This window comes from Mustela lutreola, chromosome 1 (genome assembly GCF_030435805.1).
Source record: "Mustela lutreola isolate mMusLut2 chromosome 1, mMusLut2.pri, whole genome shotgun sequence".
NCBI lineage: Eukaryota > Metazoa > Chordata > Mammalia > Carnivora > Mustelidae > Mustela > Mustela lutreola.
The window spans coordinates 279,486,852-279,509,804 of record NC_081290.1 but is presented as its reverse complement, the minus strand read 5'-3'; the positions used below and the strand labels follow the sequence as shown (position 1 = coordinate 279,509,804).

Genomic DNA, 22,953 nt, shown 5'->3' with positions numbered 1-22,953 from the left:
ATCAGTCTATGAGAGGGAAGGCCCACTTTTTTTCACCTTTACCATTTAGGATATAGCCCTTGGAGAGAACACAACAGAAAATTTTGGTGTTTATGAGCTTCTCACACTTCAGTGAGCCTGAACTCCAATTAATTGTCTTTACAACCCAGAAGAACACTGGAAGCTCTTCCCACCTTTTAAAATATTTTTTGTTACATTACGTTAGTCACCAGACCATATACATCATTAGTTTTTGATGCAATGTTCCATGATTCACTGTGTATAATACCCAGGGCTCCTGTTTGCGATTCAGGAAATGCATCTTGGAGAAAAGCTATGTTGAAAGCCTGGACTGTATCTTGTCTTCAACTCTGGAATCTTGACTCCTTAAATCCTAGCTCCCTTAAATCCTAGATCTCAGATACCCTCCAACAGATGGTGTTTTTAAAATTCTGGCTTGCTTTTGTTGTGTTCTTTCCAAGAACCTAGTTCTTAATTGTTGAAAGTGGAAGGTCATTTCTACATCTTTACCACCAAAATCAATCAACATATAGCTAATTTTTATTCAACCCCAGGTATTTTATTCAACCTCAGGTAAGTATTTCAACTGCCTAATAGATAGCTCTACTTTAATGTCTCCTAATGATCTCAAATTCAATTTATCCAAAACAGAACTTATCACAGTTCATTCAATCCTCCCATGTCTTCTACATTTTGTATCACTGTAGGTATCACTCATCCAGGAACTGGGGAGTGAAGATTATTTTTTTCCTTTTATAGTTATGTCTGCTCAGTCATCACAGCTAAAACTTACCCTCTTTTTCATTGCTTGTCTGACTCATTGCAACAGTGATCCATTACTCTCTCCTACACTCTAGCTGTTCTTATCAAATTTATCCTTTCTAATGCATTTCCACCTAATTAATAATTTTTCCTCAAAGTAAATCCAAGCCTATCATTTCCTACTTAAAAATTCCTCAAGGGCTTCCCATTACCTGCAGGATATGGTTCAGTTCAATACAGTCATCAGTCCATCAATATTTGATAATTTGATTTAGCATCTGGCTTCTTACCTCTCCAATTTTCACTTGACCTATTCCTTCCTGTCATTGTGTTTTAATGAATATATTTATTTTAGCTACTGGAATATACTATGGCCTTTTCCCACATTTTGGGTTTTGCATGAGCTAATTTTATTTGAATTGTTTTCCCACCTTCCAGTCTGCTTTGTAAACTAGAATTAATCCCCTGCTGAGAGGCTGTATCCATCACAAAGCTTTATTCCCTCTCCCTCTTATTTTCTAACAAAAGGATTGTTATCTCTTCTGTGCCACTTCAATTTTCTTCATACTTATGTTAATATATATATCACACTGCATAGTCTGTATTTGTTACCTGTTTCTTTCTTCCCTAAAACAAAAACTCTTTGTGGTGAGGATGCTCATTAATCTTTGATACTCCTGACTTTAATATAGTCATTGGCACAACGGAAGACACTCAATATGTGTTGAACTGATAGACGTAAGTTAACCACTGAAATTCTTAGGCCCATGAAATTTTTTGTAGTATTAGATAACAACTGATGAAACCAATTGAGAGACAAGGCAGAAAATTAAAACAAAACAAAACAAAACAAAACAACACAGCAGCACATTTAAAAGATCTGGATGAACTCAGTGGCATGATTAATACTGCTGAGCAAGGCTCTCTGGCACTGTTTCCTATTAGACGAGAGGTGGAATCTGAATTCAGAACAGGTTTTTGGGAAATTCTCCTTATTATGGAAAAGCCACTCGTTTGCTTTGAAAAACAATTGAACAGATGGTCGAGGCAATGGTAAGAAGTAATAAGCAAGGGAAATGAAAGGGAAGGAAGACAGTAGAGACTTTCAGGGCAGAAAGGAACTTTAATGAGGAGAGGAGTAGTCAAAGAAGAACAATGAAAGGATTATGGGTTGGATGACTTTTGATTTGTACTTTGTTCAGGTAGAAGCTAGTTCAGGTAGAAGAACTCATTCTGAAATGTACTCTTCACTTGTAGGGGCATAAATTATTTAAAGTTTTCCTGAGAATTACACAGTATTGTGCTCCAAGTCTTTACTGCCTGTACTTGAGACATTTTGCTTGTCCTCTAGAGACAATCACAAATCTTTTTTATAGAGCAAAAGCTCTATTAGGGAGAGTTGATAGCTTTAGAGTTACACAGAGTTGACAGGTACAGAGTACCTAGAAAATAAATTTCTCCTTGTAATAATATATCTAAGTAGGGAAAAGCTTTCTACTTGGAGCCTACAAAAATATGTGCAGAGAAATTTCTCAAATACCAAGAAGAAAAATCCAACTTGTTTGTATTTTCTTTTGCACAAAATCTGTGGGCTTTGTAGCAGCCTTGTTATGCAGAGATATCATTAGGGCCCACGTCAGGTATGAGCACCAGGAGAAATCTCACATTTCTAAGGTTTTTAAAAAGTGCTCTCAGCTTCCTCTGTAACAGCTGTGAGAGTATCTTCATCATGATGATTCTGAAAAAAAAATTAACTTCTTATAAATCTTATCATTCTTCCTAAGATCATACATGTAACAATTACTTAATTAAAAAAAAAATGGTACTGATGTTTATAGAATAAAATGTTAAAGTGCCATGTGTCCTCTTTGTGTCCCAATTGTACTTCAAACTACTCCCTTAATTCCTACTAGACATTTGAAACTTTTTTTTTTAAGTAGGCTTCACACCCAGTGTGGAGCCCAGCATGGGGCTTGAACTCACAACCCTGAGATCAACCTGACCTGAAATCAACAGCTGGATGCTCAACCAACTGAGCCACACAGGGGCCCCAGACACTTGTGACTTTTTGGTATACTTCCAAACTATAACAACAACAAAAAATTCTTCTTGAACATGAACAGATGCCAGCATTCCAAAAGTTACCCTGTCATGATATTTCCCAGTTATTACCCATTTCTTCCTTCCAAAAGTAACTTTTTTTTCTTTTACTTTTAGGTAATTAATCTTTTCTTTTCTTTCCAGTTTCACTAGCTTGCATCCCTCTGTAAACATTGTAGTTGAGTATTAGTTTTGCCTGGTTTCAAACTTCATCTGAATGGAATCATAAATTATGCATTCTTTGGGCCTGTCTATACTTAACATTATGTATGTGAGAATCATCCTTATTGTAAGTACAGGTATAGTTCATTTTAATTACTATGCAGAATTTAACAGAGTTATATACTTCAATATACTCACCATTCACCCATTTGCAGCGTTTCCATTTTGGGACTATTATGAATACTATTGGCATTTTCCTGGAAGTGTATCTTAATACATATGCATACATATTTCTGTTGTGTATATGCTAAAAACTAAAATTACTTATAAGGTATGCACATCTTAACTTTCCATAAAAATGCCCCAAAAGTTTTTGAAGTTGTTGTAATAATTTAAATTCCAAGTAGGAGTGAAAGATTTCTTTTATCCATCAGCATTATTATCAGTTAGAATTGTATTTTGAAACTTAATCATTCTGTTAGGAAATGAATATCTCAGTGTGGTTTTATTTTAATGTTATTGAAATGGCTGGATTTATGCCTAATACCTTGCTTTTAAATTCCTATAGGTCTTGTGTCTTTTATGTTCCTCCTTTGCCTATTACTACTTTCTAGATATTATCTTAATTTGTTATCTTATTATACATTTTGAGTGTTCTTAGTTTTTAGTTCTTAGTCTAGGAATTAGAATTTGCATCTTAATTTATCACAGACTGCTTCAGGTACCTGCTACTTTAATTCCAGTAAAATATAGAAACTTCATTCTCATGTAGCTTCATCCTTCCACCTTCCTTTGTGATACTGCTGTCATATATAGTACACCTAGATGTTATGTACTCAACAATACAGTGCTGTAATTTTTAATTTTATAAATTTTTATAAAATTTCCTAAAATTTCAGAGGAAAAAGGGAACAATATATATCTATAGAATAGGGGTTGGCAAACTCTGGAATATGGACCCAATTGAGTCCACTAACTGTTTTGTAAAGTTCAACTGAAACAAAGCCATATCTACTCATTTATATATTGTCTATGGCTGCTTTCAAGCTATAAGGTAGAGTTGCGTAGTTGTGACAGATGGAATTAAGTTTGGTAATAACATGACTTTAAAATAAGGAGTTAATTTTGGATTATCTGGATGGACCCAATGCAATTTATGCAATTGTCTTTTCAATCAGCTAAGAGAAGCACAAAAGGTGTATTTATATATTTTTTATAGTCATCTGCAATAATTACCTTTAATGATGTTCTTTATTTCTTCATGTATTTTTGAGTACTATCGGATACCACTTCTTTTCAGACTAAAGAACTTCCTTTAGTGCTTCTTGTAAGGCAGTTCTCTTAGCCATGCATTCTGTCTGCTCATCTGTGTATGTCTTTATTTGCCCTCCATGTGTGAATGGTTAAAAGATCCAGAATTCATGCTTGACTGCCTTCCTCCAACACTTTGGTGTGCCATGTCATTGCCTTCAGGTCTCTGTTGTTGTTGATGAGAAGTCATCTATTTTAATCCTACTGTGGTTCTATTGTATAGGAAATCATTCTTCTCTTCCTGCCTTTAAGATTTTCCCTCTTTTTTAGTTCAGTTTGGTTCTCAGGTGTCTAGGAGTGAGTATCTTTGTGCTTATTCTAATTGGACGTTATTGAGTTTCTTTCTTATGAGGAATATTTTTCATCAAATTTAGGAAAATTTTGGCCATTATTTCTTCAAGTATTTTTCCTGTTCCCTCATTTTCTGGGATTCTCATTATGCATATGTTAGTGTATTGGGTGGTGTCCCAAAGATCTCTGAGGTGTTATTAATTTTTCTTCTTTTTATTTCATGATCTTCAGATTGGATGATCTGTATCATTCTATCATGTTTACTAATTTTGTCTTCTGTCAGCACAAATCTGCTACTCAGCCCCTCTGGTGGGTTTTTCGTTTCAGTAACTGTATTCCTAAAGTGGATTTCTATTTGGTTCTTTTTAATAATTAGTATCTCTTTTATTTATATTAATACTTAGTAAAAATTAATAGCTTTATTGAGGTATAACTGTTATACAAAAAACTGTATGTATTAAATGGGTGCAATTAAACAAATTTAAACATATATGAACACTATGATACCATCACCAGAATCAAGGTAATAGACATTCATACTCTTGTTTGAGGAATCATTATTTTTAATGTTAATTAACATGTTAATTTTTTAACACTTTTTTCTTTAGTTCTTTGAAGTCTTTGTGAAGCCCAACATTTGTCATTCTCTTCCCCCCCCAAAACTGTAGCTACTGTTTTTTTTTTCATTTTATATAATTTTTTATTTTTTATAAACATATATTTTTATCCCCAGGGGTACAGGTCTGTGAATCACCAGGTTTACACACTTCACAGCACTCACCAAAGCACATACCCTCCCCAATGTCCATAATCCCACCCCCTTCTCCCAAACCCCCTCCCCCCAGCAACCCTCAGTTTGTTTTGTGAGATTAAGAGTCACTTATGGTTTGTCTCCCTCCCAATCCCATCTTGTTTCATTGATTCTTCTCATACCCACTTAAGCCCCCATGTTGCATCACCATGTAGCTACTGTTTTTTTAAGTGTATATGTCACCATTTCCTGTTCTTTGCATGTCATTATTTTTGTTGTTGTTGAAAATGGATATTTTAGATAAGATATTGTAGAGACTTTGGATTCTGATTCTCTTATCTTTCCCCCAGAGTGGTTGTTATAACTGCCTTTTGTGACTTGCCTGTACTAATTTTGTGGAGCCTGTGTCCCTTGCAGTGTTTGGCCTTTGATATGTTTACTTATGTTTTTCATTTTTTTAAATTCATGGGTTTTGTTTTTGTTTTAAAGGTTTTATTTATTTATTTTACAGAGATCACAAGTAGGCAGAGAGGCAGGCAGAGAGATAGGGGGAAGCAGGCTCCCTGCTGAGCAGAGAGCCCGATGGGGGGGCTCGATCCCAGGACCCTGGGACCATGACCAGAGCTGAAGGCAGAGGCTTCAACCCACTGAGCCACCCAGGCGCCCTGATGTTTTTGTTTTTAAGATGCATTTAATGGGGTTTTCCCCTGGTCAGCATAAGTAGGTACCAATGACTAGTCAGAGGTTGTGCTTAAACACTATGTAAAGGGCTTCACCGTGTCCCCCTAAAGTTCATATGTTGAAGTCCTAACTCCCAGTGCCTCATAATTTGACTCTATTTGGAGATCGAGTCTTTATAAAACAGTAATGAAATCATAATAAAATCATTAGGGTGAACTTTAATCCAATCCAAATATTTACTAGTCTTACATGTAAACATCATTGATTATAATTTATACACACATAAATACAGATATATATTTACTTGTTAATTGTCATTCTTCTCCACTGAAAAGAAAACTTCCTGATGGCAGGGATGTTGTCTTGTTAATGATTGCATCCTTAGTGCCTATTACAATGCCTAGGAAATAGCAGGCCCTCCATAAATATTTGTGAAAGAATGAATGTGTAGATATCTAGTTTCTTTTTTCTTTTTCTTGAGTGAGAAAGAGAGAGCATAGCATGCAAGAGCGAGGTGGAGAGCAGCAGAGAAAGAGAGACAGAATCCTAAGCAGGCTCCACATGTAGTGCAGAGCCCTATGCAGGCTTCCATCTCATGACCCTGAGATCATGACCTGATTGGAAATCAAGAGTTGCCTTAACCAGTTGAGCTACCCAGGCACCCTGATATCTAGTTTTATTTAAAGCTTGTATAAAATAATCATTCTCATAAACTTTTGTGGTATGTTATCAAACTTGTCATTACACTTCTAGGAATCAACTATCTACAGAAATACTAGTTTTACATGTAAAGATTATTTTTTATAATAAAAAAAAAAAAACAAAATGAAAAAAAGCCAAAGATGCAGCAAGAAAAAAAGTCAAAATAAATACTAAGGAAAAATATGATTGTTTTGTTTTATAATGAAAAGATGTTTATGATAGTTGGGAAAAATCATGTGATAACACGAATATGATTACATAATTAGTATACAAGAAAACTGTGTATAGTGTGTCTGTGTGTGTGTTTGTGTCTTTTTGTTTAGATTTGGATGTGTGGGTATGATGAGGACTACAGTAAGAGGGACAATAATTTTTATTCTATAATTTTACTTTATAGTTTCATGTATTATTTTTGTAACTTTATAAACAATAAAAATAAGAGAAATAAAGGAAATATTGTGACATATTCCCATTTCATGAGTTTTAACATATTGTATCATCTCCTTATAGAGTGTATGTGCTAGAAATCAGCAACTCTTGACTTGCCAGAATAGATAAACACTTACCAAATCAATACAGCCAAAGATTGAGTAAGTTAATGCAATAGAAAATTCCAAGGGGTAAGATATCAGTAAAATCCGTGAAACTTCCCTTCCAAGTTTCTGAAACCAGAGAATAGGGAGAAATCTTGCATTACTATCTTTAATAAGTGTAAATATGTTCGCAGAACAGCTCCTACTATGAGTGTCAAGGAAAATAGGAAAAATAAATAAGCTGCTTAGACCATTCGGCTTCCCTAGTCATCTCTACTACTTTGCCTTCCACTCCACTTTTCCTACACTTAATTCCCCCTGCTCATTATCTTCAGCTTCCACTGGTGGTCTTCGTCACTCAGCATTCTTGTCTCACTTCTTATAACTCCTCATTCTCGTTATTCTCTTCATGACAGAGTCTCTATCTGTTGGGGTTAATGTAGAGCATGAAATCATCCCTAATACCTGGCTTACTAAAATGTAAACAAGTGGCCGCTGGGAGCAAGGGAAGGTTTTGGAGAGGGGTGAGGGGTGTAGGACTTTGGAATGCCGAGGCCTGTGTGACCACTCTGCCACTGGAATGCTGTGGGAGTTGCCTTTCTGGAAGCTTAGCCCAAAAAACCTTCCTGTGACCTAAAAGATGTATTCACTATCCTTTAGGCTATGTTTAGTAGGACTCGAAGAACACACAGGTTAGCATATCCTATCTTTCCCATAAACAGATCCTCCTAGTTCCAGTAAAACCCCTTGTCACACATTACGTGTATGAGAAACAGTGACAAAGATTTGTGATTATCCTGAAGGACCAATAAAGCTGGGAGCAAAGAAGCACAAAGGGTCTTTGTCTCTGAGCGCTGACCCCCTTTCCTCGTCTTTTTCATGGCAAAGTCTGGAGTAATCTTTCAATTGTCTGCAGAGGGATTGCTGGCCATCCCCGACATCTATCCAAGCTCTTAGGTCAGTAAGATTTGACTCTCTGTCTCCAGTGATAAGATGGCTACTAAGAGATTTTATCAAGCAATTCTCATGTATTAAAACAACGGTTATTAATTACAAACTTACTTAAATTTGTATGTGTGGTGATAAAAATCTTACATAGAAATTGCTGTAGCGTGATGTGGAAGGATGAATAAATCCTCAAACAACAACATCTCCCTTGAAAATAAAGAGTGACTATGATTTTGCTGGGATAATAAAGCAGATCCCTTCTACTGCAATCAGAAAGATATTTTCAACTACATATCAGGATGAATGATATTGGTTCCAATCCTGAAAATAAATGTAGTTTTTTGTGCTGGCTGTAGAAAGACAAGAATGACATTCAGACCTGGAAATAATAACATTACAATCTCTCTCCTTCAATTCTTTCTCTTCCTCCTTTTGTTTTTGTTGGGTTTATTTAATATCTTTTATGCAAGAAACTATTAGGTGGTAGGGAGTATATGGTAAGAATGAGATGACAGAAAATTCTTGCTTTCTCAAAGTTTATATTCAAGTAGAAAAGACAGAAAGATAATATAAAATAACATATAATAAGGTCAAATATGTCAGAATGGATAAAAACTTGCTCAGGAATTTTAGGGGCAGGAAGTTTGTCCTAAGCCATTTGTATCCAGGAAGTCTTCATAAAAGGCAAGACATTAAAAATAAGAGTAAGACCAAGAAACAAAGGAGGGAAGCAACATTCTAGGCAGCTTTAAATTCTCATTTACTAGTTTTTTTGTGACATGTTCTAGAAAAAATGTAATAGCATACATTAAAAGTGTGATAAAATAATTAATGGAGACATAAAGTAGAAAAATAATAAAGCTAAAATACGTATCACATGACCTATGGTTTGATAATGTGAGGGGGAAAATGCATGGAAGAATGAACATGTTTTAAGAAAATGATAAAGCGAGTTGAACTCAGGTAACTCAGTATAACTCAGGTATAAGGAGTGTATGATAGTAACAGGAAGATAAAGAAAATACTATAGAGGGTTTGAAATATCAAGTTACCTTATCAGAATTATGATTTAATTTTGTTGGCAGAAACACAATAATAGTAGCATTTTAGCTGGGAAGTACTGGTGACTTCTTTGTTGCCAAGACTGTAAAAAGTCATTTTGTCCACATTCCTTAACTTGTATATGTTAGTGTTATTCTTAAATTCTGCCCCTGTAAATAGCAAGATATCTGCCAGAGAAGTTCAAACAGGCAAACAACGGAGAGAATGACTGAATTAAGCCTTTGAGTGCAGCAGAAGTCAGTAAGTGCCCCTTTTCTTGCTTAAGTCGATTTGGGTTGTATTTTCTATCACTTACAACTAGGAGAGCCCTAGTTAATAAAAATTAAAGTAAATACTAAACAGTAATTGATATTTGGGAAGATAGTGGAGAGAGAAGGGTGAAGGATTACTTCAAGGTTTTCAGCTTTAGAGGCTGAAATAAGGGAGTTGTGCAGCACAGTACTTTTGAGAGACAAATATTTTCTGTTTTATATCTGTTGAATTTGAGATGGTGACAACAGAAGCATATCAAAGTGGAAGCATCAAGCTGGCGCTATATGCAAACAATGAACTGTGGAACACTACATCAAAAACTAAAGATGTACTGTATGGTGACTAAGATAACAATAAAAAATTTTAAAAAAGAAAATGAAGCAGCAATTAAAAAAATAAAAAATAAAAGAATAACAGGACTGGAGTCTGGCAGACAAACAGTTTAATAGGTATGTGTTAACACTTTCTCTATTGACACAGAAAGAGACTAAGGAACAAGGGCGCCTGGGTGGCTCAGATGGTTAAACGTCTGCCTTCTGCTCAGGTCATGATCCCAGGGTCCTGGGATCAAGCCCTGCATCGGGCTCCCTGCTCCTTGGCGAGCCTGCTTCTACCTTTGCCTCTGCCTCTCTCTGTGTGTCTCTCTGTCTCTCATGAATAAATAAATAGAACTTAAAAAAAAAAAAAAGAAAGAAACAAAGGAACAGGGAAGTTAAGAAACTTGTCCACAAGGTCACTCACTGACAGTGAGTACTGATGACAGTGTTTAGATAAAATCAGTCTGGTTCTGGATTTAGATTATCAACTATTTTGCTATAAGAGAAGTATGCTTCAGAGACATGCACTTTTTGGGATAGCTGAACCTACCTGGGAACACTGATAACTTGATGAGTTTATGGGTTTAGCCAAACAGCTTGTTTTTATTGGAAAAGCTGTCATGTGGCAAATCTTGTAAAAGGTTGGTGCCTTAGTAAATGCAGGAATAGTATTCTGTAATGCCTCTAAGAGAAGACTGTGGATTAGAGATGTCGGTCTAATATATAAGTTCATTCAAGTAATTGATCACTGCAAACAAAAATAAAACTTGTGCATTTGGGAGACTGTGAAATTGATCATTAATACTGAGTTCAGATAAATACAGTCTACAATGGTTTGTAATGGTGTTTACAAAAGGTGAGTCCTGGAAATTATGTCATTATTATCTTAAACTGATAATTATAAGCTTGTGAATAAGAGTGGGCAACTAAATAATTTGATATAATCCTCCACTTAATAACCTAATTATTCCTCCTTATCTCTGCCACCAGAATTAAAACTGAAGATTCCCAGAATGAATTTCTAGGGAAAATGGAGAATTTCTTACAATGTATAGGGAAAATCTGATGCATACTCATTTAAATCAATCATTACACACAGTTCATTTGGGGGTGCTATTGTATCTTCTCTCATCCTTTCATTGTTTTCTAGGTTTTTGTTTTTCATGCTTGGATTCCCTCCACTGATGGTCCCTTTATAATACAGTGCAGGTATAGAGAGAGGAAAGTTGATATAGGGGAAGCAGGAAGATTATGCCTCATCTACAATGAGTCTTCTCATTAGAATTATTTTTGAATTGGAACTTTCAAGTTGCTATTTTTTGTTTTATTGTTCAATAATAAAGAGGAGCTCTACTCTAATATATTCTCATTTCAAAGTCTTTTGCAGCACTAATATTCTGTAATTCTGAATTTAAAGCCAATAAAATTGAAATACAGTTATTTCTCTGCTACAAAGTATGGGATTGGATATTTAGTTAAATGGAAACAAGACAGATTCACACACATTTAGCATTTGACTACATAAAGCAAAATTCATGTGAGACACAAAAACAATCTTTGTATGAGGATGCCTGGGTGGCTCAGCTGGTTGAACATCCGACTCTTGATTTTGGCTCTGGTGACGATCTTAGGGTTTGGTCTCGGGATGGAGCCACACATCGGGCTCCACACTTAGTAGAGAGTCTGCTTGAGGACCCTCTCTCTCCCTCTCCCCCCACTTGTGTGCTCTCTCTCTTTCTAAAATAAATAAATAAATAAATAAATAAATAAATAAATCTCAAAAAAATTGGCTGTATATGAAAAGCTCTGTGTTAAACCAGAAATTACCAGGTGTCTACAATATATGCATTAGTTGCAGAATTATTTTGTTGATTTTGGGAATGGTTTTAAGATCACTTTAAGGATATGCTTTTATTTCATTAAGAGAATCATCAGTGACCCTATGCCTAATGCATACACACTTATCACTGAAGCCTTCACATCATCTACTTGCTTTATTTTAATTGGGCAGTCAGGAATTCAAACATTCTATTAATATTTACCAAAAAATCATGTTAGAATTACTTTGGAATTGAAACTTTCAATCAAGAGCTTACTACTTAAAACAAAAGATTTCTTAAAGACTAATAAAAGCCTTATTTTACTTCCAAAGGCTTTAAAACCTTGGAAGAGAATTGTTCGAAATTAAGATGTTCCTAAAGAATTGGTCACTTACTGCTTGTCCATAATTCCTATATGACACGGAATTAAAAGAAGACAACTCAATTGCTGTTAGAATTGATGCAATAACTGCAACAATTATGCAGAAGATGTTCATGATAAAAGCAAATGTAATCTGAAAAGAAGATACATGGTAAATTTGTTAGTTTGTATTGCCGAAAAAAAATCATTTCGTCAGAACTCTAATCTAGTTTCTGGAGCTTTAGAGGTCTGGAATGCTTGCCACTTGGATAAAATATTTTCCGCGTTTATATGAAACCCAACTAATCTGGAAGGAACAGTGAAATATCACATCAATAAGTATCAATTTTCAATTTGGGCTAAAAGATGTTGTATTTTACAATCTTCTGAGTCATGAGGAAGAAAGATTGTTAAGATAGGATTTGAACAAAAGGAGATTCACCATAAAATAGAAAAAGAAACAAAAATAAAGATGGAAAATGATTACCTATAGAAATAAGCCAAAGAAGATGCAGTGATTTTTAATCTAGGATTTTCATTCTCTAGGGGAATCAATCAATAATTTTGGATATGTTTTTATCTGTATAATTATGAGATCAGACTCACTGATTTCTTAACTCTAGGAGTCTAAGATATTTTTCTTACCAGTATTTTACCTATACCATGGATGGATCTTCTGGACAGATCCTCTATTTTAATATAAGATATAATACTGTTCTCAAACCTAATAGTTTAGGAAAATGAAGTTTTATAGTAATATTATATCTATATATAAAGGCATTATTAGGTTCTATTAAATTCTGTCTACTAGTAAAGTTTATACAATATTAAAATAAGGTAGAATACCAAACCAAAAAACCCTATATTAAATTTAGAACATTTACACAATGATTCTAATTTAGAAAGTTTGTCCACATTAAGTTATGAGTTCTTAGCTTTTCACTTAATTCTTTATTTTACAAGTAAGGTAAATTCCTTCATTGCTCAGATACTCACTAAAATCTGCTTAGTTTTGTGACAAGTGATTTCTAGGATACCCGAAGCATCTCCACTTACCACGCCTTGAGTCTGATGCCTTACTGCTCTTATTATGGAGACTCCTGTAATGATAAACTGGATATAAAAACATATTTATAAATATTCATTGATAATGCTCATCAACTTAAGATGTATTTTTAACAACTCTCTCTTCCACATCTGTTATTTTTAGAATACTAAGAGTAACAAGATATAAAGAAGTTTCAGTAGAAGGGGTCGGGACAAGTTTCCATCATATAGTCATGAACTGAAAGCTAATAGCCGGGTCACTAATCATAGAAACATAGGAGACAGTGGGCAGAATTCAGGTTGTGGTGTGTACCAAAGATGACTCAAAGAGTCCCAAATCAGGAGCCAAGTTTGCTTATATCTGTGCCTGCTTTCTGAACTCATCTGATTATCATTTCAAATGCTATCCTTCCTAATAAAATGAAGCCACTGATTGCAATTACTGTATGCATATCTAAATGTGAAAAGTGGTTTCATGAGTCTATTCCAAACTGTGTTTGTACACAGTTAAGACTGTGGCCATTACTAAGTAACAACTGTAACTCATGTTTTGGTCTCTTTTTTTTTTTTTTTAAAGAGTTTCCATTATTTCATACCAGGGTACTTTATTTCCCAGAAGTATAAAGTTATGCCATATTGTTTGGAGGTGAGCTACATAATTCCTTTGGAACATTCCTTTTGTCCTATCTGTTTTAGTGAATTCACAAAGATCTAAATCAAAGAACAATCTGTGGAAAAACAGCATTCATGCTATACCATTTATAGGGAGACCAAATCTTTTTTTTTTTTTTTAATAATTTTTTATTTTTTATAAACATATATTTTTATCCCCAGGGGTACAGGTCTGTGAATCACCAGGTTTACACACTTCACAGCACTCACCAAAGCACATACCCTCCCCAAGGTCCATAATCCCACCCCCTTCTCCCAAACCCCCTCCCCCCAGCAACCCTCAGTTTGTTTTGTGAGATTAAGAGTCACTTATGGTTTGAGGGAGACCAAATCTTAAAGCTTACTAACTCCTCTAGGATAACTTAAATTTACACACACAGCACTTCATTCTGTAATAAAAGCTGAGATTTCTAAGGAGGTACACAGTGAGAGGAAGAGCTAATATGAGTTGAATTACAAACTAGAGTGCTTTGTAGCTAGATTAGCAAACCATGTGCTTCACAAAATGCCTTTCAAAGTTTATGAGAGTTTTCCATTGGATTTAATTTAGCTGAAATTCTAGATAATTTATTCTAAGAGCTACACATGTTATTTTTATAACATGTACAATTAAACACTGAGGGACATGAATCATTTATCTGGATTTTGTCTGCAAATTCACTATTGTTTTCTAAAGCAATGCTTTGACCCTTGTGAGCCAATGTACAAAGAGGAACTCCTAGAGGTCACTACTTTCTCTGCAGCTCTCTCAAGTGGCGGCCATTTTCTCTTACAGCCCTTATACCACTGTTTCTGTGTAAGTGGTCTCCTTGCTCCTTATTACTTCCAATGCTTGTCTCTCCCCCAGCTTTGAAGCAAATGTCATCAGATTCTATCACCCACTATCTAGCCTGGTTGAAGTTGATTTGGTCACTCTAGTCTTGGTGATTTTAATTCCTATCTTACTAACACTTCTTAGACCTTGGTGTGTGTGTGTGTGTGTGTGTGTGTGTGTGTGTGTGATCCTTCTAACACCTTGGTATTACAGTTCTTTGAATTTCTCTTCTCTAATCCTCCGACCCCATCTTATCTCAGTCGCTCACTCCCATATTCATTCTCTTGTGTTTGTTTCTGCCAATAAGTATGACATCTTCCAAATCTCAATTCCAAGTATCTCACTAGGACTACTAGTTTCTATCTTTCTACATCAGGTTCTGTAGTATCCCAACTTTAACAATCCTTTGAACCCATCTGCATCTATGATCAAGCCCCTCACTTCCATTATATTCTTTCCTTCACCAGTTTAAATTCCATGGTTAACTATTACACTCACTTATATACACTTTCAACTCCTTTGCACCATTCTTGTTTGATCACAGATGCACGGTTAAACCCAAATTCTGATTAAATGCAGGTTTCCTTCTCACTGAATGCCTGAACCCATGCAGCCAAACGGGACCTGAGAAAGACACACAACCATTTGACCCACATCTCACTACACACACCCTGTTCCTAAAGCTTAAATGAGCTCTTTATCTTAGTGGAAGTCAGACTACATTTCTACAATGCATACGCTCTCTTTTTCTAGATGACCATTTTAAACCCTCCCTTCAAACAACCAGTTTATTATCCAATTTTCATTCTCAGCCCATAATCTGGCTTCCTAATTCACGGAGATATTTGAAGTCATAGGAAGGGAAGTTCCACAAGCTCCCAATATCCCATCTACCTACCTATCAAAATTTGTCCTTTCTCTTTGCTCCTCTACCTTTCCATCCTGTTACCCACCTTGGCGCTATTTACATTAAAGATGGATAATTTTTTCTTATAAGGGTTAGCTTGTAATTTGTGGGATATTTATGCATGTTCTTGGCTTCTGCCTACTAGATGCCCACCCCTGCTGTGAAAACCAAAAATGTCTCCAGACATCACCAAATGTCCTCTAAGGGGTAAAATCACCTCTAGTTGAGATCCACTGCTAGACATGAACTGTCCATGAACCCAAGTATTTGTGTATTTAAAAACATCATCTCTTGCCTACTCCAGTGCAGGATTCTATTAATCTCTCCTTTTCTCCATTTATTTCACATTGATTTTTGCTCTTCTGGTTCAATCCCATCATAAAAGACATGATACTTCCAACTTACTGAAACAAATAAGAAACCTTGTCTTGACCCAAACTTCCTCCCGCTACTACCTCATTTCTCAATGCCACATTACACCAGAGTCCTTCAAGGACTTTTATTTGCTGTCTCTATAGTTCTTCTCCTTCCATTAGTTCTTAAACCAACTCCAGTCAGGTTTTGCCTCACCATTCTACTGAAACTACTTGTCAAGTTTATGGCTGGGTTCCACATTGCTAACTCCAACGGTCAATTCTCAGCCTTTTTTGGCAAAATAACAGAATTTAATATAGTTTATCTTTCCCTATTTGTTTGCTCAGCTTTGAGGATGCCATACTCTTCAACTATTCCTACTGCCTTATGGTTATCTAGAAACCACAGAAGAATGCAGGTAATGACAAGTTTAGAGAATGTGTGAGTATAGACTCGTTGTGTGAAGAAGGTAAAGACCCTAAATATGAAAATTAACTATGCTAATGGATATTATGGTTAAGATTCTTTGTCTTTCACATATATAAAGTCAATCCAACCTATGGTTGTCATTGTTTATTCCTTCCTGTTTCCACATCTCTTTTAATAGCCCTGGTAAGTTAAAGGTACTAAGGAAACATGTGCTGAAAAAGGAATTTGATTTTGAATAAATTACCAACATGAGATTTACTTACATAATTCTCCTGAAATCTCTGTTTAAAAACTGTTCCCTATCTTCCACTACTGGCATGAATAGTATTTACTGAATGATTAAATCATAAATATATTCTACTCACAATAACTCCCCATAAAGAACATCCTGCTTTGTAAGTTATAGGTTCATATGTCCCAAAGACTCCTCTAATTTGTCCCATATACAAAATCAATAGGAAATACCACATGAAAACATGAAATATGCCAATCATAATCTGGACAGCCTGTGAGAAGAAAATGATATTAGTACCAAAACCATGTAATTTATAACACAGCTCCAATAAATGTTAACTGTAAGAAATATTCAATACTTTATGAAAGATAAAAGTTAAATAGGAATGCACTTACCATGTATTTTCTGGACTGGTTAGCCCCCAAAGCAAGCCCTAACCAGGAAGTACTGAGGTTTACCAAATAGGAATCAGTGATTCTTGGAGCATCATACTGTTCAATAATAATTCTAGTCAATTCTCCCACAGAAAGGTTGACAATCTCTTACTACTGCTATCCTTTCTACCTATAGAGCAATGGCATGAGAAGAGAACACTGAAGGTATTTGGGGCAAAATATGGTTACTACGCTATTTGGATGCAGGAAGCCATTTATCCAATATGTTCTTGTACATTAGTAATTTTAAGGTTGAACCACTTTTTGCATCTTTTAAAGGTTTACCTTTGCCTCCAAGGCATACTTGGTATGTATCTTTATCACAAGCATGCTGGGGTGAGGTACAATCCAACACAGAGATACAAAGAATATCGTGTAGACTTGCTTGTACCAGGTCTTCCTATTGGATAGGGGAAAGGTTGGTGGAGGGGAGAATTATTACTCAACTTTAATTTTTAAGAAGATAACTATAATCCAAAAAAAATTTATATGTGAACTAATATTTCACATACTGAATCACATTTTTAATTACGCTTTAAAAATTTCAGAGGATTGGGCACCTAGCTGGATCAGTCAGTGAAGCATGTGATGCCTGATCTCAGGGTCATGAGTTCAAGCCTCATGATGGTTGTGGAGCCTACTTAATTAAAACAAATAAATGTAAAAATCTTGGATGTAATATTATTTTTACTTGAATATAAACTTTAACAGGAAGCTATTTAATGCTTTAATAGTTCCAGCTCCTTACAAAGGAAATAGTCTAAAAACACATAAATGCAATCAGATAATATTAAAGATACATTTTAGAGAATTCTCTTTATAGAAAGACCATTGTTACTTTTTCAGTAACAATCTTACCCATTTTTATACATTTAGATTTCAGATTTCCTCTGCACTGCCATTTGAAAAAATGGCATTTTCTTCAGAGATTCTTTGGATTTGATTGGCAGAATATCTTTACTAGATAGATAAGCCCTCGAGAGACTGAATTTAGTTATCTCACTGTTGTACCAACCTCTACAAGCGGGAGCCCAGGAAATATCTCTTGAATAAGCACATCAGAATGAAGGACATTAATTTCACTTGACTTTCCCAACTCTTAAGTGAAGTTGAAAAGTAGTGTCTCCCTTTATAATTGGGGCTGTCCTATATAATACTATGAAATATCCTAGTAACCATATTAGAAAGCAAGGCTGCTAGTGTGTGGAGAAGAACAAGATGGATTTTCTTATTTAAAAATTGTTCTTAACCTAGAGCCAAAAAATGGCATTTCAGGAGGTCATAGGCCTCTTCCCCACACACAAAAATATGAGTGCAAAGGATTACAATATGTATATGAAGCTGGGGAGAAGATTCAGAGCTTCCTTCCTATGTCAGAAAGGGTCTGTGACTCCCAAGACATTAAGAACCTCAGCTGAACAGTCAGGTGGGAGACAATCTTCACAGCGACCAAGTTCGAAGGAAAAGTTCACATCCAGTAGAAAAGTTCTTTCTCTTTCAGATGGGAAAGAGCATGATCTTCATAATTCCTTGGTATTACTAAGAGATAGCTAAGCTCTCTGTTTATAATTGAAGAGACAAATTAATAATCATTCTATCGCATAGAAATCAATACAGTAATAGAAAGAGATCAACAAGAGATCTTTCTTCCAGTTTAAAAAAAAAACAACACTTCTTTTTCTTTTATTCCTTTTTGGGATTTCTCTAGCACCCTATGTATGTTGGCTTAGTCAATATGCTTATATATAAGCACATATTTGTGTATGAAGAGACATGAGATCAGTCAAAATTTGTAGGAGACAATCAGTATTAAAAAAATTTTGGGGGGGGGGTGAGGGGAAGTGGGAGATACAGGGAGATTTCAGTTATGGAATGAACAAGTCACAGAAATAAAAGGTACAGCAGAGGGAATACAGTCAATGATCTTGTTACAGCATCGTATGGTGACAAACGGTAGCTACCTCTGCTTGTGGTGAGCAGAGCATAATGTACAGCGAGGCTGAGTCACAATGTTGTATACCTGAAACTGATGTACCATTGTGTGTCAACTATATTCAAAAACAATTTCTTAAACCCATTTTTACCCTTTGACTTAACCAAATATGCACCTTCCCAGATTCACGAATAATCCTTAGTAAACTGAAATAGTACATATTCTTGAATTTAGTCAAATTGAAGTCTTACTTACCCCTAGAGTAAGACTATCTGCTGCAGAGAGTTTTGAACATACACATCGAGCCATACTACCAGCATTTCCTCTAGATGATTATGCTTCTAATCTTTGGTGAAATTTTTATTAACAAACTTCTACAAAACAATACAAAACACATATACACACATTGCTCAGAAGAAAATACTTAAGTTTGATTCTTTTCCCACTGTTTTACAACCACCTCCCAAACTCTGAAGCAACTGTTTTCTTCTTTTTGTGCCTAAGTTTGTAGAGGCATCAGCTGGCATCTACCTGTTCTGAATAATGGCCTCCATAAGTGAAAAGCCTCTCCTTACAACTAAAAAGTATAGGCATATTACAGTTATTTTCTCTGAGTAGTAAGCAGTGGCCCTGGATGATAAAATATAAAGAACACTTAGGAAACGATGTTAGGGAATTTTCGGTAACGCTTTTAACAACTTATTTGCAATTCATAATGCCTTCAATGCAATTCATAATGCCATGTTCACATTTCAAAACCAAATTCTTATACTTGAATTCATCATGGGCTCATGATTTTTTTTTTCTGTCACACACTTGCTATCTAGTTCTTTATATGAAAGAACTTTTTCTACCGTCAGACAACTTACCAAAGTTGCTTCCACAATCCTCAAGATTCTCCTAGAAGTTCTTTTGTTGTTATTGTTTCTTTTTTTTCCCACTGAAGGCTTCTTCTAGGAGTTCTTTCATTATTGTTTCTTCCCCTCTCGCCCTCCCTTTTTTCTGCATTTCTCCCTGGTGTTCAGAAAACCTGGCTAATAACTGTATCCTTTGTGGATCTGACATTACATTGTTCTCCATCTTCTAACATGTCATACCTCAGTCAATAACATGAATCATGTCACTTAGGTGATAATGTAATGGATGATCTTAAACCCTGAATCTTGGCCTTTTTGAGAGGCAGGTTTGAGTAAATGAACTCTCATTCCCTGTACCCTTCAAATCTCATGATTTGATTATTTTAATGAGTCTTTGGTTTCTAAAATTCATTTTCTCTCTGTCTCTTAATTCTATAAAGTACAGAGACAGAAAAAAGCTAGGTTAAGACTATAAGAGCTATTGGCAGTAGAGAAAACAATATGTTAAGTACAATAACTTAAGTATAAATAATAGGTTTTATATATTAAACAGCACCTTTGAGAAATACCGAAGAAAGTGTACCGGTCTAAAGGTAACCAAGATTAATCATTCCGTCATGCTCAAATAAAAGGCACAGAATTACAGAATTTATATATAAAGTAACTAGGAAGTCCTATCTAGATTGCTAGTGTCACTTTTGAGAAAAAAAGGAAAATAATACAAAATAATTAGTCCTTTTCTTTATGTATAAAAATTCTCACAGCTGATAGTGGAAGCACCAGGAGCAGAATATTTAGCATCCTATAGTCTCTCTCCTTCAGGCCCCCATGAAAGCCACCCCAGCTGAAGTATTCATTGACGTACCATGAAAAAACAGATTGTGTGTGTGTTTAAAAATCTTTAGCTTAAATGTTGGAAGAAAATAAGAAATTCTACACTTAATTCCTGTAAATAAATTTATTCATTTCTGGAATAAATGACAGTTAGAATTTTTTAGAAAAACATTCTACGGTCAGTTACTCTAGAACCCACTGAAGTATCTCATTTTTGTAAAAAAAAAAAAAATTAAAAAATAAAAAAATAAAAATTAATAATTTGTTTCTATTCTCTGGTGCTTTCATCACTAATCAAAAAGCAGCTGCAGAACAAGTCCTTAGTCCTCATTCCCAACCCTATCCTCATTCTTTACTCTTGCCTTAAGACAGAGAAATTCGGAAACAGTCACCGAGAGCTCACGTCTAGAAGCCACTGCTCCATCTTTAGCAGGGATGCGACTCCTGTCTTCAGAATAAGGTTCAAACTCTTCAGCAGGGCCCATAAAGCCCTTCATGAGCTGTTCCCTGCCCACTTTCTCAGCCTCATCCCAAGCCCTTCCCGGGGTTTCTGCCCTAATAGCTCCGACAGCACCCTTCTTGGGGAAGCGTCCTCTGCCCCAGAGTCTATTAGTACTCCTCTCCTTGCTCCCCTACGCTCCATCACAGTGTTGTCTACCTAACTCTGAATGAGCAGGTCTGGCTCCCAAGGCAGGGTCACTTCCTGGGACCCAAGGAATTCATTTCCGCACGTCCAGGGCTAGTCCTGGGCTGCGACTCACGGACGCACACGTGGTGAAGTGGACTGGACTGGACGCACAGCGGGGGGCTGATGCCCAGCGTCCGCACAAGGATGCATGGGGCAGGCGAGGGAAGGTAGGGGGCCCCGAATTCTGTCTCTGCCACCCTTTTCGGCTTTTAACATTTGAGAAATACCGTAAGCAAAGCGACATCATTACCCTTCATTGTACTTGTTCAAAGTCCTAAGGATCGAGTTACGCCCTTTCAGGTCCAGGTCCAGGCTCAGGGGGGCGGAGTCCCCGCGCTGGATGGTCCTCTCGCCCAGGAGACCTCCTCCAGCACCCCGTCCAGGTCTTTCTGCCAGTGCCCAGGCCCGGATCAAGAGGCAGATCTCCGGGGTAGTGTCCTCAGGGCCAGGTCACCAGACCTTGCCTGGCAAGCATCACTGAAGGTTCAAGGAGCCCAGGCCCCAGCAGGCCCTCAGGCTCCTCAGGCCACGCGGGCCTCCAACGGCAGCAGCTGAAGCACTGTCTTCGTGCGCCTGCGCAGCCCACGCCTGCTACGTGGCGGGGCGGGGCGGGGGGGTGCGTGTGCGCAGACTCATTAGGGCTTTGCGGACCACGTGGTCAGACTCGTGTGAGAACTACCGCTTGGTGTCTGGAGAAATGGCTTCTTCAAGTATCCGTTGGTGATGTCGGCCCTTCTGGTGCCTCCGCCAGGGTCACTGATGAAAAGTCGGTCCTTCACCTTCTCTGTCCTCAGAGGGAAATTGTAGTGCAGATACCTTTTAGGAGGTGTAAATATTGAAAAAGGTAGCTGAGTCCATGACTACCCTCTGCCCTTTTTGTCTTTTAAACGTAAGGCGCCAACGAAGAAAAATGAAGAGACTAGTTGGCAAGACATCAGGACGACTTTTCATCCACCTGCTGAGGTGAGTCAACTTTTCAGGTTAGACCTGGTATCAGTTTTCTGTTTGATGTGCAGAGTCCTTAAAACGACGTGTGTGAAAAGATGTGTAAAGAAGTAGCGGTAGCAGCGGGCAGATACACAAGGGGCCGATGAGGGGTCTGAGCAAACATGGATTCAGACTGAGAATGGTCGGGGGCAGCTCATGAGCAGGCGCTAGGGGAAAGGTTTCTTTCTAGAAGATGTGGAAGCAAAGCAAGGGAATTATAGGTTAGACAGCTGTCTTTCTTGAGCGCTGGGGTTGGTTGTTCTTAAGTTTAATTTTCTCGGGCTGGAGTACGTTGATTCTGGCTTTGGTTTCAGTTTGTTCATGTAGGCTCTCAAGGCCTTAGAGCCACTCTGGTCTAAAGGCCTCCTTGTGTAGCTGCTTTCCCACGTTGGCTTATCTTACTTAAACTGCGCCATTGTTATTACTTGAACTGGTGAAAATACGGACCCCTGGGGAGGTTAGAGATCTTGTTCATAGTCACACGGCTTATAAACGTGCAAGTTGGGGTTCTGATTCCAGCAGTCTAGCTCCAGAACCTGTACCCCTTTGCTTTCTTTGGCCTCCTTCAGGAAGAGCTGTGCTGTATGACCGTCGCAGAATTGGTGAAATTACGAGGTCTGGGCATGGTTCTCAGCACTAGTTCTGACTGTGTGCACTCCATCGTACTACTCTTGGACTTTTGTTTTCTCTTCTTTCAGTGTAAGGCCTT

At 36.7% G+C, this 22,953-nt stretch overlaps 1 protein-coding gene across 3 annotated transcripts; it reads right to left on the bottom strand.

Moving 5' to 3' along the window:
* Positions 1–1,849: 1,849 nt before the first annotated feature.
* Positions 1,850–21,532, bottom strand: MS4A13 (membrane spanning 4-domains A13). 3 transcript variants are annotated; one of them, XM_059143630.1, is made up of 7 exons: positions 21,508–21,532; positions 19,134–19,252; positions 17,231–17,345; positions 13,110–13,153; positions 12,088–12,207; positions 7,327–7,422; positions 1,850–2,500 (listed from the first exon to the last, which is right to left on the bottom strand). In XM_059143630.1, exons 2-7 carry the CDS (start codon positions 19,185–19,187, stop codon positions 2,441–2,443), a joined length of 489 nt encoding a protein of 162 aa, XP_058999613.1. In that variant the 5' UTR covers positions 19,188–19,252; positions 21,508–21,532; the 3' UTR covers positions 1,850–2,440. The 3 variants fall into 3 exon arrangements, with proteins under 3 accessions (XP_058999613.1, XP_058999594.1, XP_058999603.1); XM_059143611.1 differs by lacking the exon at positions 17,231–17,345 and adding an exon at positions 16,642–16,782 and having other exon boundaries at positions 13,110–13,166; XM_059143620.1 differs by lacking the exon at positions 17,231–17,345 and adding an exon at positions 16,642–16,782 and having other exon boundaries at positions 13,110–13,166; positions 19,134–19,249.
* Positions 21,533–22,953: the final 1,421 nt, after the last annotated feature.

Excerpts from the sequence above, each read along its gene's own strand:
- MS4A13 (XM_059143611.1), bottom strand. The coding sequence starts at position 19,187 with ATGGCTCGATGTGTATGTTCAAAACTCTCTGCAGCAGATAGTCTTACT. Across the intron at positions 13,167-16,641 it reads GTTCTTTATGGGGAGTTATT|TTTATCATTACAGGAGTCTC; the intron begins GTGAGTAGAATA and ends TTTTATATCCAG. Across the intron at positions 12,208-13,109 it reads GGCATCAGACTCAAGGCGTG|ATTACATTTGCTTTTATCAT; the intron begins GTAAGTGGAGAT and ends TCTTCTTTTCAG.